The 19,170-nt window shown below is 36.8% G+C and overlaps 1 protein-coding gene across 1 annotated transcript in view; it reads right to left on the bottom strand.

Moving 5' to 3' along the window:
* Positions 1-19,170, bottom strand: part of dlg5b.1 (discs, large homolog 5b (Drosophila), tandem duplicate 1) — a 46,506-nt gene that overhangs the window by 2,218 nt on the left and 25,118 nt on the right. Inside the window, exons 15-33 of the mRNA XM_016448656.1 lie at positions 19,008-19,111; positions 17,735-17,827; positions 14,949-15,809; positions 13,476-13,572; positions 11,885-12,020; positions 11,635-11,756; positions 10,632-10,712; positions 10,384-10,543; positions 8,156-8,318; positions 7,942-8,075; positions 7,729-7,863; positions 4,852-5,032; positions 4,604-4,752; positions 3,346-3,516; positions 1,913-2,109; positions 1,695-1,838; positions 1,428-1,555; positions 894-1,003; positions 392-501 (exon numbers count right to left, since the gene is read on the bottom strand). Of these exons, the coding sequence (XP_016304142.1) occupies positions 392-501; positions 894-1,003; positions 1,428-1,555; positions 1,695-1,838; positions 1,913-2,109; positions 3,346-3,516; positions 4,604-4,752; positions 4,852-5,032; positions 7,729-7,863; positions 7,942-8,075; positions 8,156-8,318; positions 10,384-10,543; positions 10,632-10,712; positions 11,635-11,756; positions 11,885-12,020; positions 13,476-13,572; positions 14,949-15,809; positions 17,735-17,827; positions 19,008-19,111 (3,276 nt within the window). The remainder of the gene's footprint in view (positions 1-391; positions 502-893; positions 1,004-1,427; positions 1,556-1,694; positions 1,839-1,912; positions 2,110-3,345; positions 3,517-4,603; positions 4,753-4,851; positions 5,033-7,728; positions 7,864-7,941; positions 8,076-8,155; positions 8,319-10,383; positions 10,544-10,631; positions 10,713-11,634; positions 11,757-11,884; positions 12,021-13,475; positions 13,573-14,948; positions 15,810-17,734; positions 17,828-19,007; positions 19,112-19,170) is intronic.

Raw genomic sequence — 19,170 nt, forward strand, 5'->3', positions numbered from 1 at the left:
TGTAATGCACGTTTTTCTTTTTATAGACAGTTATTTCCTTAGCGTTGGCAATTTAATGCGCTGCATTATTTTAAGCCCTCCTGTGGCTTTGGGAGACAAGACAAAAGTTTAACCTATTTAATCTGCATATAAAACATTAGAAATTAGATATTTGTTTAATTTTAATTTTGTGTTTGACTGTTAAAACAAAAAATATTTGGGTTAAAATATTATAAATTTGGTTAATTTAAAAATACAGTGGTTAAATTTAAACGTTTTTTTCTATTGCTCTTTGTTTTAAAAAAGGTTATAAAAAATGTCAATAATTATCGATACCGAACGATATGAAACATTATATCGTTGATACATTTTTTAGCTATATCGCCCAGCTCTACGTGTGCACGTCTCAGACCTGTGAAGTATTTGCTGTAGTCCTGTTCGATCCTCTGCGCAGACTCAAACTGCTCTTTGGAATGTTTTTGGGACACTTTGTCTCGCAGATACACAGGGTCTTTCTGCTCCCTGAGTGAATAAAACACAGACTCAGTACAGACGCAGCTCCTGCAAGTCAAATACATCTGAAAGCACAGCTAAATGTTAATTTCTAGCGGCTAGGAGTCTAAGCAACTCCCTCATTAGCAGTAATCAAAGTCACTGACTAATTGAGCTCAGCCTGGCTTTAGTAGAGCGAGTCATTAGACTGATTCATAATAAAGAATAATTCAAAAATGAATCAGACATTGTGTTGTATGCAAGGGCAAGGACAATGCAATATAAAGATGCAAAGTCATTGAATGTAATGAGAGAGAGACTGAGCACTAATGGAAAAATGGATGTTCAGGACCAATACGAGACACAGATGAGCCTAAATGAGTGTTTGTTTATGTAAACATCCAAAGGCAGACGTCACTTACTTGATCTGCTTGGCGTTTCTGTATCGTATGAATATGACGATGGGGTAAATGTTGACGACGTGCAGGCGCTCGATGGCGTAAGGTGCGATGTCCAGCAGACAATGACAGTCCTGAGAGAAAGAGAGAGAGACCTCAGCACAACCTCTGGAGTAATATACAAATAAATGTGAACCTTTTGAAAATAAATGTAAATCTTTATAATAATAGATACATTCATTAGATTATTTACTCATGTTTAACATTAAGAAAATGAAAATTATTTTAGAACGATTAAGATTATTCAGAATTGATATATTATTTTAATGACAACATCCTAACAAATGTCCTCTTTTGTTAGTTGTTTTACAGAAAAAGTATCTGTTAAATGAATTATATATGCTTGCCAGATGCATATAAATGTCATGAAATCATGTACAGGTTACTTGTGGTTTCACCACAAAACAAAAATTACAAAAAAAAAAAATTATAGTAATATTTATTTACTATTACTATTGCTAATAGCGTTGTTTCATTAGAGTCTGGTGTTTCTCTCACCTTCTCTGTAATTTCCTTAATGGACGCCACCGTCGTCACATCAAAGTGGCCGCTCCGGCGCTTGTAATCGATGAAGAGACAGTCTTTGACGCCTCGCTCGATGGCCTGCTGGGTCGCCTTCATCCCCTCTGAACAACACCGAAGAGCAAGTGAGAAATCATTTGACATCATCTTATTATCCCGCAGTCAAAATTGAAAACCCAGTCATGGTCAAGTTGCTATGAATGTTTTAAACTCCATTACGAGTCAAATGTCAGTAGATCTCACCAGGTAAACAGCGGCAGTATTTCCCAGGAGCCTCTCTGAGCAGCATGTCTTTGATTGGCTCAATGAGGGGCCCCAGTATCAACACGGGCCTGCGATTGGTTGATTCCACTTTTAGCACGCGCTGATACGCCGGACTCAGACAGTCTGAACAAACGGAGAGTAAATGAGACGCTGAGGATAAGCGTGAAGTTTCACTCACTACACGTGTTGTTTCTCACCGTCCATGTAGGGCACGGAGTCTGTGCTGACGGCGTCTGCCGCCGGAGCGTCACGGCCGTCTTTGGAGCTGCTGCGTTTGTGTTTGAGTTTACGGCGGAAGAAGGATCGGCGCGCCGCGGCCGAGAGCGTTTTACCAGAGCCGCTGTCGTCCTTACCGTCTGTGACGCTGTACCGCCGCTGGGAATCTTGATCCATCCTACACACACACACACACACATACATACATACAAACACACACACGCACAAACACACACACGCACACACACGCACAAACATACACATACAAACACGCGCACATGCACGCGCACACGTACGTACGCACACACACACACACACACACACACACACACACACACACACACACACACACACACACACACACACACAACAGCTTATAAGACACATGCATGCTATTAGTGCTGTCACGATACTGGGATTTCTGACTTCAATACAATACCTTAAAAATTCTTGATATCCAATATCATTTTCAATACCTCGGGGAAAAACTGCCACAACAATAAGGGCATAAAATTTTTTATTTTTACCTCTGATAGTAAACTTTAGGGCTGCACAATTTGGTCAAACGTTCTGTGCTTATATATCAACATGAGTAATGATAATTATTATGATTACTGTTATTACTGCTAAAAAATAATAGTAATAATTTTTTTAAGGAAAACTACAGGGTGACCTGTTAACATGCAAGTTATTAGAAATGGTTTTATTATAAAATACTGTATTATCATGATAAAATCTGTGACAGTAATTTCTAAATTTTTGTCAGGAGGTATGCAAAAATATTAAACAAAAAAATTACTATTGTAATAACACCATTTCATATAAAATAAAAATAGAACAAATATACGATCATTAGGAATAGATATAATAATTAAGAATAAATATATTTAGATTATTATTATTATTTTACTTTATGAAAAACTATGGAGGAGGCCTATAACTATAAATTGTTACAAAAGGTTATATTATAAATTTTTATATTATTTATTCAGCACTTTCTTAATTTTTGTCATTAGGTATGCAAAATCAATCCATGTCTTTAATATGAAATATGAGCCTCTTATGAATCCACTAAGAAAAAAAAATACTATACCCTGGAGAAAAACTTAAGAATTTGCATGTTTACTTCACATTTCTTTAGAGAAAAGGATTTTTTTTTTTTTTCTATTTTTACTTAAAACGGTGGTGTTTACTGAGCACTACTGAGCACTATAAACACATGTAATGTATGTTTAATTCACACTGGAAGCAGTTTCAGATATATCAGTATCGATGTGTATCAAAAAAATGGATATTTCTGACAACGCTATATCATGTGCATCATATTTTAAACTCATTTAGAAGAATGAATTTTTCATGTTTAACTGTAAAACAACACCAGTGATGATTACATGAACAGCACATATAGACATACATGCACTTGCTGGGAACGTGTCCGCGCACCAGCTTCTGCGCGTTCTCGTCCAGTTGCCATGCCAACCAGTAGCCCAGATTCCCCCCGGGCAGCGTGTCGTCCACATAGAGAATATCATCCTTCTTGAAACTCAACTCCTGCTCCAAATCACCAACATGGTCAAACAACGCCCTGACACACAAAGAGATCGAGAGTAAGAATATGAAAAGCATCATGCAGACAAATGAGCAAGGCCATGATGATATATCTTAATATTTACTATTTGCTCCGTTTCATTTTAACCAAATAGCTATTGTGCTCAGTAAATATTTATATGTGACAGGGTTATTATAGTTACTGAAAACCAACATTAAAACCATTTTAAAAAATCATTACTTGAAATAAAAAAACAAAACATTAAATTAAATAAAGTAAAATTAAATTAAATTAGATAAATTTAAAAATAAACAAACAGATATATATATATCGATATATATCTCTTTATCTATATATACACTATTTTATTTCAGATAGACCTTTCTCATTTTCATTTAGTTTAAGTTAAAGTGCTAAAAGAACTAAAACAAAACCTTAATGATTAAAAAATGAATAAAAATCAAAAGTATATAGACATTCAAAAAAATTAAAAAGTAAACAAAAACAACAAAATTCTAAAACTTCAACGAATGAAAATAAAAACAGAAAATACATAAATATGGTAAAATATTAAATATTAATAAAACTACATTATATCATTTTTTTTATGTTGAGTAGTTTATATATTATAAACTCAAATAACACTGGTATGTGGTCTGTATTTAATACATAAACACATATGTTAAATTTAAACAAACAAAATAAATAATAGTAAACAGGGAAATAATTTTTATCCACCAATAAAACACCACATAAAAATAATACTTTTTTTAACACATGAAAACGTCACGTGTGGATCTCAAAAGACTAAAGAGGTCCATGAATGTAGTTGTGCTCTTTATAAAATGTTATGGTCAATTAAAATGTCCAGAAGAATTATTAAATATATCGCTCAGGGTAAACAGTCTGATTATCACATAATTAGCTCAGACAGGTTCATTAGGAATATGAAGCAAACAAATAAACTTTCTATAAAGGAAAATAATGATTGTACAGCTTAGTGTTGTTATTATACACAAATATTAGACCACAAAATGCAGCAAGCGACCAATCAGATAATAATTAATCTAGTCTAATTATTATGGGTTCCTGATTGACAAACAGACAGGGTTCAGTCTGTTACCTGATGTAAAAACCATCTCCGAGTGCGTCTTTGAACCTCCTGAAGTGTTCGGGTCGGTACTGGACTCTGAGGGTGACGTTCTCCGTGGGTTTCAGCATCTCCAGATACACCTCCTCAGCAGTCTTATTCTTCAAACTCACCGAGTTACACTGCAAACAGGAAATGACATCACAACACCATCCAGCACACTGTCAAACAGGGTAACGTGAGGCTGGTTCTGATCCTCTCTGCACCATCCAGACCAGTACCTCCAGGATCAGGTCTCCAGGCTGCAGGCCGTCGGCTCCTCGAGCAGGACTGTCCTCTTCTAGAGCCTCCACGAAAACCCCCGTCAGGTTTCCTCCACAGATCTTCAGCCCCAGATCCACCTGAGTCTTCCTCAGCACCACCAGCCTCAGCTCCGCCTGCTTCCTGCCCTTGCTCCGATCACTGGCCAATCACAGAGCAGAGAGCACAGTTAGACCAATCAGAGCAGTGGGCGTGTTCAGGATGCAACATTGATGACAGTGAGAGAAAAATTACAAAAAAAAAGTACAAATGTTTTCACAAACAAATCTTTTTGAGATTCATCAGAAACATATGTAATACAATGTATTCTCAATCTATACATAAATGTAGGAACAGCTGAAATCACACATGCAAAAAAAAAAAAAAAAAAATCCTGGGAAGTGATATTGTTTTTATTAATATTTTGCATCAGTTTTTTTATTTGTACAATTTCGGTTTTCATAATTTCAGTTAAAGTTTAAGTAATTTTGTTGTGTGTTTTGGTCATTTTTAGTAGTTTCTGTTTTTTTATGTCTACATAGTTTTTATTTTATTAATTTATTTTTATTCTTATTATTTTCTTTTTAATTATTTTAGTATATCAAATTATACTAAATTAAATGAGAAATGCTGCCTTGGCAAATAGCTGAAATTAAAAGTTTTTAATTATTTTATTCATTCATTAATTAATTTATGCATTTAGTTTAATTTAATTTAACTGGGTTTCTGCAGGTGTTGCGAAGGTAAACTTGAGACCTTTAAAGGACCTTTTAAGACCAAGTAAAGAAAATGTAAGGAATAAAAGTACCTTTTGATTACACCACACAAAAGTGATGTTTATCCTCAGTATTTGTCTTGTCTTCCAGTGCAAATGTTTTAAGACTCAATCATACATCGAAGAATTCTTGTTTTATGAATGATGATAATAAAGTGATCAAAATAAAGCGAGTTTATGATTAAAACAGGAACAAATTTCAGTCAATGGGCTCAGAAAAATCTAATTAATTCAAAGGGAAAACAAGTTTTCATTCCCCAGTGACAGATATTGGTTATTATTTTAGGCATAAACTCCCTTAATTTTGCTCAATTTCTCAGAAAACAAAACTTGATTTAAAGCTGCTGTCCGTAAGTTTGCCTCTTTGTCGCCATCTCTGTTTGAAACCTGCAATTGCAGTTACTTGCGGAATTATTTTCATTACGTGGGTTGTGCACCGGCACGGCTCCAGCGCGGATTAATCTAATGTTTTGAGTTGAATGTGTGGCTACGTCTTGGAAGATATAACCCAAATAAGAATTTTCACTGGATATTGTCATCTGAACAAGTTAACAAGTCTGCCAATTTTGTTCTGACCAACTGAGGAAAAAAGCATTACAATAAATCGCGCTACCAATGGTGATTTAATCTAACGATCGATTAGCTCATATCACATCAAACCGTTCAAATTATTATTATTGTTATACTTTGTTCTCAAATTGTTCATGTTAACAACATCAGCATTGCGTGACTACGTGTGCATTAGCGTGTAGATTTCAATTTCTGTACAGTCTAATCTCTAATTGTTATATCATTCGAAATTATTTTAACCAAAAAGCAAATTATTCTTCCTTCGAACTGGTTGTCTTTAAAATACAAATCCTGTGTAATCCCAGGCTATCTTTAATCAGATGCACATTTAAAACTGGAATAATTCAATTTCATTCACATGTGTTTCATAAACACATAATCCTTTTAGGGCTGGAACAATAAATCGATGCATCGTGATTCGTGGATCAATTCTGAGATTTTCGGAATACATCGTGATTCTCTCTGGAAGTCTGAGCTTAGTTTAACAGCAGATGGCGCTCTAGGCTAGTTTTTAACCACACACTCAAATACTCACGAAGAAGAGCGTGTGCACGTTCGGCTGAGTAATAGTGGTTAAATGTACTTGCACATCGGCTTTTATGCTTTTATGATGCGAGATTAATGTAAACACAGCCCACTGTGAACATCCTTGTAATTCGCTTCAACCTTTTCGAACTTTATAAATGATTATTTTAGGTTCAAATGGTGCGTGTGTTAAGGAACTGGAAGCAAGCAGAATACGGCTATTTCTAAAGCACACAGTGCCATCTGCTGTTAAAAAATAAGCTCAGAATCGATTCAAAAGAGAATCGCGATGCCTTCGGGAAATCTCAGAATCGATGCAGAATAATTTCTCGATTCACGATGCATCGATTTATTGTCCTAGCCCTAAATCCTTTCTGGATTACAATCCGCCATCAAAATGATAAGTATAATTATTCCAGCTGCAGTGAGAAAAGGCTAACGATCCGCCACCTGCAGCATCCTCACATGCGATAGTCTACTAGCCGGGACTCAATCTTTATGTTTACAGACGTGACGTAAATGCTGACAGCATGCTCGAATTTCCCATGAAAACCTACCCGTACCACTCAAATTAGAAAACATTATTATAAGCTAACCGTTGTGAATCGGGCTAAAGTAAGGCGATAGTTTTGAACACTGGCTGGTTATGCACTTGCTCAAATATTGATTTCGGATCATTTTTAACCAAAAAAAGTTACGGAATGCAGCTTTGATTTAAGGATGTTCAGATATTTGTATTAGACAACAAAACAAAAATACTGAGGAAGATATTTATTTCTTTGCAATGTATGCAACATTTAATGCCATTGCTTTATGAATTTAAGACTTTCTGCTCCGATTTAAGACCTTTTCAAGCCTTAATTTGTGGAAGGGTGAATTAAGACTTTTTAAGACCACCAGAAACCCAAGCAGAAAATTTTCCCTTGTATGTATAAATATGAAGTAATCCACGCAATTCTTAGCGAAGGAGAGCCAGAGTGTTTGTTACCTGAGAGGGCTGGCTGTGGGCGTGGCCTGTTTGGAGGGCGGGGTCATGGTGCCCTCGTCCTGTTCGCTGAGCGTGTCGATGTTGGAGTGCGTGTCAGGCATCGAGTGAGAGCTTATAGACGACTCCATCCGGGAGCTGACAGAAATGAACACGTCAGGACACTCATACAGTGCTTCTAAAGCATGACAGAGTCACGTGTACTGTGCGCTGTACCTCGAACGGGAGTGATTGCCCAGCTGGTGCATGTGTGGGTTGTACTGTGCCAGTATGGTGATGGTGTCACACTGCTGCCCAATGATGAGTCTGGCCTGCTGCTCAGTGGCGTTCCTGAGATTAATGCCGTTAAACTGCGGAGAGACAGAGAGAGATTCACACGTGCTCAATGTAACGATAAGCTCTGTATTTCTCCGAGTGTCTTCTGACGCACCTCCAGCAGCTGATCTCCAAACTCCAGGTGGTGCTTCTGAGCGATGCTGCCTCCCGTTACCTTGGAAACAAAGATGCCGCCATTCTCCCCACCCACTATAGAGATGCCCAGAGGCTCCGCCCCTTTGGGGATAGTGACACATCGCGGCTCCTCTATGTATGGCCTAAAACGCAAAAACACACAATATGGGCAACCAGTCTCAGAGGAACAAAACAGAACCAAACTATCACAATCGCTCACACATGCATTTACTGCCATTTTCGGTTATTTACAGAATAACAGATTCGTGTTCATCTATTGCAGGGGTGCCCAAACTCGGTCCTGGAGGGCCGGTGTCCTGAAGAGTTTAGCTCCAACCCCAATTAAACACACCTGAAGCAGCTAATCAAGCTCTTATAGGCATACTAGAAACTTGAAGGCAGGTGTGTTGAGGCAAGTTGGAGCTAAACTAAACAGCTTTGTACACAGAAATGCGTTATTCAGGAGTGTAAAGTGACATGATAATTGGTGGATATGCTGCAAATAATTGATAGTCAATCAATTACAATGAAAGTAATTATAATTTAAATATTTCAGTGATAAATAACCAGTGTTGGGGAAAGTTACTTTTAAAAGTAATGCATTACAATATTGCGTTACTCCCTAAAAAAGTAACTAATTACCTTAGTTATTTTTTATGGAAAGTAATGTTACACGTTACATTTGAGTTACTTTTTAAATCTGGGCAGGGCTTGCGTGTTTGTTTTTAATATAAAAAAGTTATTTTACAAATGTAAGTGAATACACCTCAGGCTGAAGGAAATGTAAATGCATGTCTGTACAGTAGAGGGCGCAACAAATGCAAACAAATTGCATAAAAAATATGACGCATGAGAAGAAAGTTCAACACTACTCGGCAATAACAAAAATGAAACACAAATGTGTCATTTTTGCTTATTAGTATGGCTGAATTGGATCAAAGGTCAGTAGCAAAGACATTGGTTCAAAAAATGGGATTAAATACATAAATGATATTTGTCTTATTTAACATATTTAATTATTGCAGGTTTGTATAACATTCCGAGTTTCATTTGAGTTTTTTTTTTCATTTTGAGGAACACTGAATCTGTTTTTGTGCAGGTGAGATGAGTAAATACATGTTCATATTTATTCTAGAACTACAGTAAGATCATGTTCACACACAACACTCTGCACTTACTCCTGATTTCTGTCACCGTGGTAACACGAGAGCTGTCAGTCAATACATGCGAAACAAAGTAACTGGAGCTACTTATTTGAAAAAGTAACTCAGATATTTCCTTCTAAATTAAAAAGTAATGTGTTACTTTACTAATTACTTAAAAAAAGTAATCTGATTACATAACTTGTAATGCGTAAGCCCAAACACTTTAAATAACAGCATGTCACAGATGCTTTCTAAATATAAATTCAATTTATTCATAATATAGGAATACTGGATGATTATTTTCATTATTATTGATTATTGATGATTATACATATCATTGAATAGTTGATTCAGCCCTAAGCTACCTTTGGTGGTAAATAACAGCTGGTCATACTTCAATAGCGTGCATTTAAAGGAAAGTGACATGACATAAAAACGGGGGGAAAGCAATCATATCAAAGAAATTCCCTTAAACAGGAAAAAGTTTGTTTTTTTGCTCTCATTGCACAGTGAACAAACCTCAGGGTCCGTAAAGAGGCAAACCACGATCTCTGAGCTCGAGAAAGCTTCAGGTAAGACCTGTTACGCAACGAGCATCTGGAGCAGAAGGAGAACAGAGAGAGAAATGGGGCAGAAGAGCAGACAGACTAGAACGGAGAATAAGGAGTCAGACAGATCTGAGCTAAATAAACTACGAGAGGAAGAAGAGGAGGACGAGAACAGCACAAACTACTGAATGCAAGATGAAGACAAATGCATATTTACTCAGCCTCATGTTATTATAAACCCATGCGATTATGTTTCGAACGTCAAACTCAAAACGTGCCATATTTGATTTCAGAGCTTCAGTAAATGGTTATGAATTTGAGTCTGTTTCTCACATAAAGCATAATATGACTTCAGAAGACTTGGAATGCACAAGTCTGAAAATCTTCTTGTATTTTTTTTTGTAAGATTCTTCCTCTTCTCTGTGTTGTATGGAAAAATATTAGCACAGGTTTGGACCATTATGAGGGCGAGTAAATGATGACAGAGGGTTACATTTTTATATTTCTATTTCTACCTGTCCCTCCTCCTGTCTATTGGCACAGGGCTGACTGACAGCCTGGTCTGGGCGGAGACGGAGCCCTGTGATTGGCTGCTGCTGAAGGAGGCGGCGTCCAGAGGAGAGAGGGGCGGAGTTACCAGACTAGGGCTGCTGCAGTCTGAGTGAGACAGAGATCCTGAAACACACAATTTGTAGAATTATTGGTACATCCATCACTCATGTAACAGCACAGGAAGTATGATGTACATCAGAGAGATCAGCACCTCTATCAGAGCCGTGAGCGGATCGCGCGTAACGAGGGGTGGAGGGAATCTTAATGCGCTGCTCGCGGTACTGAGACAAACCTATGGACACAAACACAAAATCATTAGCTGCCCACTGCTCCAGGTGTGTGTTCACGGTGTGTGTGTGTGTGTGTTTGTTCACTACTCACTGCTGTGTGTGCACTTGGATGGGATAAATGCAGAGCACAAATTCCGAGTATGGGCCACACATCACGTCCTACATTTTAGATTGTGTTTGTCACCCACACACTTTTGATTAATCAATAAAGATTTTACATTAACGGTTACGATTAAAGTTTTGCCAATCACTCACAACAGATTTTATCACTAATTAAACTGAAATTAAAAACAGGGATGCAAACTCATCAGGGTGCAAAAGGTGATAAAGTTGCAAACCCACTCATGGGGCATGCTTATAATAATAATAATAATAATAATAATAAAAATAATAATAATAAAAGGAAAATATAATAATTAAACAAATAAATTAATATATTATAGTAACAGTACTGCATTGTAAAATAATAAAAACTGTATTTAATATTAATAATATATTTTTTAATATTTGTATAATTTGATAAAATTATAATAATAATAATTTACTAAACAACATTTATATTATTATTAACTTAAATTATTAAAAATACACCAATAAATACATTTTTATTATTATTATTATAGTATTACTATAGCACTGTAAAATATAAAAAGAGAATTTTATATAATAATAATAATAATAATAACAATAATCATCATCATCATTTTTATTTTACCAAACAAAATGTATAGCAGTCTTCATTTTTTTTTTTTTCAAACATTAAACCATAGAGCTTCTATTGTGTCGGAAAAATACAGGGACACCTTAGAGTTTCTCTAGTGTTGATAAGTGGCAATTAGTGCATGTTATGCTCACTACAGAACATCATCAAATAGTGTAGCATGAGAAAGCACTGCTGGTGTGTGTGGCGTGTCGAGTACAGACCCTGTCTCGCGCTGGAGGGCAGGGAGTTGGTGTTGTGTTGAACCGAACCGCGGGAGCCGTCGAAGAGCTCACCGGAGCGCTTGTGGTTGAGATCCACACTCCATCGGCCCTGGTGCTGCGGACTGAAGAGAACAGACAGAGAGTCAGCGTCTTGCATCAGGACAGATGTGATACATCAGAGTGTATGCGAGTCTCACAGAGTGAGTGTGAGTGTGTGAGTGTGAGTGTGAGTGTGTGTGAGTGAGTGTACCTGACTTGAGTGTATGTGTGTGCTGGAACTGAAGCAGAGTTGGTGGTTTTGACGCAGTGACTCCGGGCCGTGTACACTGGGTTCCTCATCACTGCGGTCACAGCAGGGTAGGGAGACAGCGTTCTGGGAGTGGTGTCTAGACACACACAAATACACCAATAAATGTTTTTGACATCACACAAAGAAAGAAAATAATTTTAACATACAGAAGCATCAGGCAAAACAGCTTGTTTTAAAAAGTCATACAGAGGAAATCAATGAAAAATCAATAGATTTCACTGAATAGAAAACAGCATGAACATCTACTTTTGTGTTAGGGATGCACCGAATTTTCGGGAACTGAAATTATTCGGCCGAAAATAGAAAAAAAAAGCTCTTTCGGTGTTTGGCCCGAACAAAAAAACGAATAAATTGTACCGAACAATGACGTGACGCGATCAAATAGAGGTGCGCACTAATGCAGCAAACATGCCGGCAGTGTGGAAGCATTTAAAACTGTCCAAGAAAGACGCATTAATCATTACAAGCATCGACAGCGAGAGATTGCTTAGTGCTGCATCGCATATCTCAGATGAGAAGAGGAAGTGGTTATTGTTGATGGTTACTGTATGATGATTGAAATCGCGAAATGGCCTCAAACGATTAGTAAATAAACTGCAGAATGGTATGTTTTCTAATACACGCACGAATTGCATGTATTCTGACAGCGCTGCAAGAGCTCGCGGCACTATCTGCTTGTTAACCAGGGTTCAAAGTCCAAAGCGCGAGGAAAATCTGCACTGAAACAGTTACTAGTCAGTTGCTCAGTAACATTTTTATGAATTTTTACAAGGCATGGATGTGACAATGTGATACGTGCAACAAGCTTCTTCCCAAATTCTTAATGAGAATCATTTATAAATCTGCTGTTGTCAACAAAAAGAAGCACCGAGGTCATCCTGGGGGTTTCCACCAAAATAAAAGCTCTATCAACATTCATAAATCTTTTAATATTGTAATTTTACTGTTGTTCCGTAAAATAAAAAGACAACAATAATGATAATAATAATTACAACAGCTATATTAATACATTTATTATAACATTCACACATAGTGTTCAAATCTGTAATAGATTTGTATCTGTGGGATCTGAAATATTTTAAAAAGAAGTCTCTTCTGCTCAGCAAGGCTGTATTTATTTGTACAGTAAAAGAAATACATGCCTGATTCAAGAAGGGGGTCTCAAAAATTACCAAAAATATTTTTTTACTAGCTTATTAATTTTAAGTTAAATTGTGCTTTGTTGGTATAATGTCTGCTAGAATGTTTAGTGTTAAGTAAATATTTTTTAATTATTGTTTTGTAATTAATTTTTTCTTTGAAAAAGCAAGACAAAACAGTAAAAATCTAAATGTGGGCATTTTATTTATGCAATGGTGAAAAAAATTGGCAAAATACATGGGGAAAATTTGGTTTGGTATTCGGCCTTCGGCCCAGTGTTTCATTTTGTTCGGCTTCGGCCAAGAATTTTCATTTCGGTGCATCCCTATTCTGTGTTCTACATTTTCATTTTTGACTATTCTTTCAGCTAACTTAATTGTGTCAAACTCACGTGCTTGTACAGGCGAGAAGCTGTGACGGTTTGAACGGAAAGGAGAAAACCGAACCAGATCCACAGGTTCGGGAGACTGTTCATCCTGAGAGAAGCTCTGCAGCAGCGGAAAACAGATTGAGTGTTATAAACCAGGTTGACTACCTGCAATGCTGCTTCTGAATTAGAGGTACAGTATCAGTTAGGAGTTGCACAGATCAGTTGGATATTATATATTATGTACATTTTTAAATGTGAATTTAATAATAATAATAATAATAACAACTACTGATTTAAATAACTGAAATAAGGAATAATTTGAATACTAATAAAATAAATATTTTAAATAATAAAAAATATATAAATATAAAAATCTAAAATATTTTGTTAAATGATAAATAACTACTTCATTATTGATATTTATCATTTAAATGGACCTTTTTCACACTTCCTGGTTTCTCAGCAGCAGAAGTCGTCATAGTTGGGTTAACTTGAAGAGCAGTGAATGGACAAATATATTTTTTACATTCCCATTTGCTCAAACAGCAAAAGAAAAAAAACTCAGCGATAGTGTTTTCATGACTTTCAATAAAAGGAAAAAGATTGAGAGACTCCCATAGACACTGCATTAGAAACACCCTCCCATTAGCATTGACTGTTTTTTTTGTAATTTGATGCAAAGGTAATATAATACAAAGAATAGTGTTATAAATGTACATACATTTAAAAAAAAAATACAAATATGAATAACTTTTGAGGATTTACAATACTGATGACCGTTAAACGCGCCATCACAGTTTTGTGAAAGGGTCATATTGGCTATCCAATACAGCCAAAACCAGTGAATTTCCATGAATTTCAGTTGCTCATGATTACTGCAAAAGTATTTTTTACTAATTTAATTTTCTTGTAATATTGAAATTATAAAAATAAAACAAATCAATAAAGAATACTTTTATTAAAATATATTACTATTGCAATAAAAATAAATGTGTATTTAATAATACTACTACTAATCATAATAGTTACTATTATAATTAGTACTATTATTATTATTGTTGTTGTTATTGATATTTATAATTTTAACAATAAATAATCAGACTAATAAAATAAAAAAGTGTGACTAATAACAATAATAATTATTATTATTCTCATTTTATTCAAACCAATATTTTAATGATTATTTCAATTCTAAAAATTAAACAGATCAATAAAGAAATATATTGCTACTGCAATAATATTGTTGTACTGCAAAAAATAATAATATTAGTTATTTTACAGAACAATAGTAAAATTACAATCCTAATATTTCTGGCTGTCATTTATTTGATGCTTTGTCTACTAGTTGTGGATCACATGGCTTCAGGTGTGTTTGTTCTATATGGTGACAGCAGGAGGAAAAACTCCTCTGGACGACTAGTTGATTAGTAGTTGAGCAGTACTCGAGCAAGTCTGATAACCTGTAGCGTTACAGGTGTGTTTAAGACGCAGTACCTGTGGAAATGGCATCTTAAGCGGCGTGAGGTTGCGGCGCTGTGCGGGTGCAGAGTTTGGTCTTCCTCTCCTCACCTCCAGTTCATCTGAACCCTGTCCGGACACTTCCTCCGCAAACGACCCTCCGGCGCCGCCAGAGCCCTGTCTCTGAAGCACGTTCCCGTTGCGGTCTCGGCTTTCAAAATCAGGACTGGGTTTGTCTGTGGGCGTGGTCTGAATGGGCGTTGCCGGGGGCGATCCGGTGGTGATGGTGGAATCGGAGGCGGAGCTTCCCTGCGGCTTGTGTTTGAACTTGAAGGAGTCGCTGCGTTTGGGCGGGTCCGGCGGGATCTGCGGCGCCGCCTCCGTCCAGGAGCTCTGTGGGGAATGTTTGGGCATCTGGGACAGACTGAGGTAGTCCAGCTTGGAGGGCGTCTCTGGCCGCTTGAACATGTCTGCGTCGAATATCGACTTCCGCTTCTTTGGGGTCTTAAAAATAGAGAGTGGTGGGATGCTGTCCGTTGGTGTCATTGCAACTGCTACCATTTTGGGCCACGTGCCGCCGCTTTGCTTATGCGGGATGCACCGTCTCTCCTGACTCATCTCCACGGTGATGCAGTCGCCGGGGGAAACGGGGTGAAAGGTGAGGGGTCGTTTGGAGGTGGGATGTGGGCAGCAGATCTCATGATACGGCTCTGAGCGATACAGCGTCCCGCGCTGACCGCGCTCGCTCTCCACGTCACGCGTGGGGCTGTACATGTCTTTATGGGTGGCCTGCTTCCTGCAGGGCCGCAGCTGATCCGCTGACTTCCCATTAGAGCTTCGTTCACAGTCGCGCTGGCTCTCAGCGATGCTCTGACCCGACAGACTCTGTGGGAAAAACTGGGATACGATAACAGAGTAAGCTGTAGTGGTAGTGGAACGGATCATAGTTGATCCGTGATAGGGCTGCGACGATAAATCGATGCAGAATCGATTCTGAGATCTTCCGAATGCATCACGATTCAATCTGGATCTAAGATTTTAACAGCAGATGGAGCTCTAATCTAGCTTTTATCCGCACACTCAAATGCTCATGAAGAAGTGCTGAAGAGCGCTTGTGCGTTCGGCCGAGTCGTGTAATTTCACCTCGGCTCAGAATGCTTTTATGACGCCAGATTAATGTAAATACAGCCCACTGTGAACACCCTTGTAATTCGCTTCAACCTTTTTGAATTTTATGAATAATTATTTTAGGTTCAAGTGTGTGTAAGGATTTGGAGACAAGCGGAGTACGGCTGTTTCTAAAGCATGCAGCGCCATCTGCTGTTCAAAACTAAGCTCAGAATCGACTCGAGAAAGAATCGCGATTGCGATGAAAATCTCAGAATTTATGCTGAATAATTTCTCGATTCGCGATGCATCAATTTATTTTCCCATCCCTAATGCGTGGATCCTTGGATTAATTGCGAAATGTAATCATAATAGAGTGAAAATTTATCAGTTGTACGTGTTTACACACATAAGTGATTTTAAACCATTCCAGCAAAAGAAAAGGCGAAATGGAACTCGATTCGTTACTCGCGCGTTGTTTTCTATGTTTACAGCAACACACACATAAAACGCATACGCAGAGTTTGACTGCGAACACCGAACTGAACCCTCTTTTGTATCTCATTCACTCCATGCCTTTGAACAGACACATATACACATAAAATCATGACAAAACACAGATCTCGACAATCATTCTGGTAAAAGCAGTCAGTTATGTCTTAAGTGAACTAGAACAGCTGAGAAAGAAATCGGATGTGTATCATTATATTGGATCCGTGCATCAGGTCTTAAAGGGGCAGCAGCCTAATAATACCTGCTGCTGTCATTATGCTCATCAAACCACAAAACATATTTTAAGCTCAGAATCGACTCGAGAAAGAATCGCGATTGCGATGAAAATCTCAGAATTTATGCTGAATAATTTCTCGATTCGCGATGCATCAATTTATTTTCCCATCCCTAATGCGTGGATCCTTGGATTAATTGCGAAATGTAATCATAATAGAGTGAAAATTTATCAGTTGTACGTGTTTACACACATAAGTGATTTTAAACCATTCCAGCAAAAGAAAAGGCGAAATGGAACTCGATTCGTTACTCGCGCGTTGTTTTCTATGTTTACAGCAACACACACATAAAACGCATACGCAGAGTTTGACTGCGAACACCGAACTGAACCCTCTTTTGTATCTCATTCACTCCATGCCTTTGAACAGACACATATACACATAAAATCATGACAAAACACAGATCTCGACAATCATTCTGGTAAAAGCAGTCAGTTATGTCTTAAGTGAACTAGAACAGCTGAGAAAGAAATCGGATGTGTATCATTATATTGGATCCGTGCATCAGGTCTTAAAGGGGCAGCAGCCTATTATGCTCATCAAACAACAAAACACGTTTTTGACAAAGATGAATCTATTGTTTTATTTATAGACTGAACACTATGCAGTGTTATTTTAAACTTAATTATTACATTTCCGTACCGGAATACTACCGACCTTATTTTATTTGTAACATTGTTCTTTTGTATTTATCCATGCTTGTAATTTGTGTATTTGTTCTTATTTTTACTGGCTGTTCACTTGTCTCTTTAATAATGTTTGAACTTTCTTAGGCTAAGAGTGTTTGCTGTGGTATCGTAGAAGTACTTATGGAAAGCAAAGTTACATTGACATATTTTTTTTATTTTCTTGCTGATCCGTGGCTCAAAAGGCTCAAAAACCGTAATATGATCCGAACCGTGAGATTTGTGATCAATAATGTTTCACCTTCAGGAGGGAAAGAGAAACCGAGTCTCTGCAGCTCCGCAGGAGATTCTCACATTCGCTCACAGATTTGTTATCCAGCGAAATCCCGTTTATCTGTCAGAGAAAATTAAACGGTCTTTAAATACAGCATGACATATTCATTTACCTCAGAGATCTCATTCTGTATTGCCTGCATTTATTCTAATCAGCCAATATACATGCAAATCAACCTCTGCTCGATCGACCAGTCAGAGCTTCCCATTGTAGGAGTACCGCCCACTTTTTCAGCAGCTTGGGAGCTGGATGCATTTTTCTCATACCTGTTCTCTATAGGCATTTCAAAACTTTAAGCCCTGAACCAAACATTTAGCTCTGACATGAACATTACAAATTATGATATGAAGGAAAAAAGTATATGAAATGAATAAAAGGAAGAAGGCTTTGTACTTTAATTGTTTCTGTATATAAAAGGATTGTGTACTTAAATTCTTCAATGATTGAACATCCCATGAAGCACTGCCATGAAAAAAGCAGGCATGTGATCAAAATGACAAAAATAAGGAGAACATGCTTTAACTCATCATAATAATTATTATTATTATGAGGGGAAACAATAATATTAATAATAATCATCATAATATTATTATTATTATTATTATTATTATGCAAAGTATCATATTTAAATTATAAAAAATATAATATAATATAAAAATAATAATAATTATTATTATTTATTAAAAATAATATTGTTATTTATTATTTAAGTTATATAAATGAATCACATCAATAAAAAGCATATTACTATTGCAATGCTGTTGTTTTGTAAAAATAAAAAAGTTTTTTTTTTTTTTGAACAATAGTAAAATTAAAATCCTACTATTTATGGCTGTCTTAATTTCTTTACTTTCAAGTGTTAAAGCATAGAGCCTTTATTTTGGCAGAAAACTGATTTATAAACAGATTTATAAATCATTCTCATTTCAAATTTGGGAAGATGTTTGGAAAAATTAAATATGTTTGTTTAAATAAACTGAAAATGAAAATGCTGTTTTTTCCTCAGATTTATGCAATTCAAGTGGGTCATACTTTAGGTAAAAAATAATAATAATAATATGTACAAGCACTGAAAAAGAAAATCACATCCCTGATAAAACTATTCACAATAACTTATTATTTATAAACAGAAAAAAATGTATGTTTAGGGATCAATCAGAAATCAATTACATCACTATCTGCCAATCAGATTCCTGGAGAACTGCTGCTGAAGAAAAGAAAAGCACACGAGTCGACTCACATTGAGAAGCCGATCGCCGGGACACACCGATCCATCTCTGGCCGCTGGACTGCCTGGAGAAACAGACGACACAAACACGCCACTCTCCAACCCAACGCCACAATCTGAAGTATAGACAGACAGAGAGAGAGACTGTAGAGATGAAGAGAGCTGATCTGGTGGA

This window comes from Sinocyclocheilus anshuiensis, unplaced genomic scaffold (assembly GCF_001515605.1).
Source record: "Sinocyclocheilus anshuiensis isolate Anshui unplaced genomic scaffold, SAMN03320099.WGS_v1.1 scaffold75, whole genome shotgun sequence".
Classification (NCBI taxonomy): Eukaryota; Metazoa; Chordata; class Actinopteri; order Cypriniformes; family Cyprinidae; genus Sinocyclocheilus; species Sinocyclocheilus anshuiensis.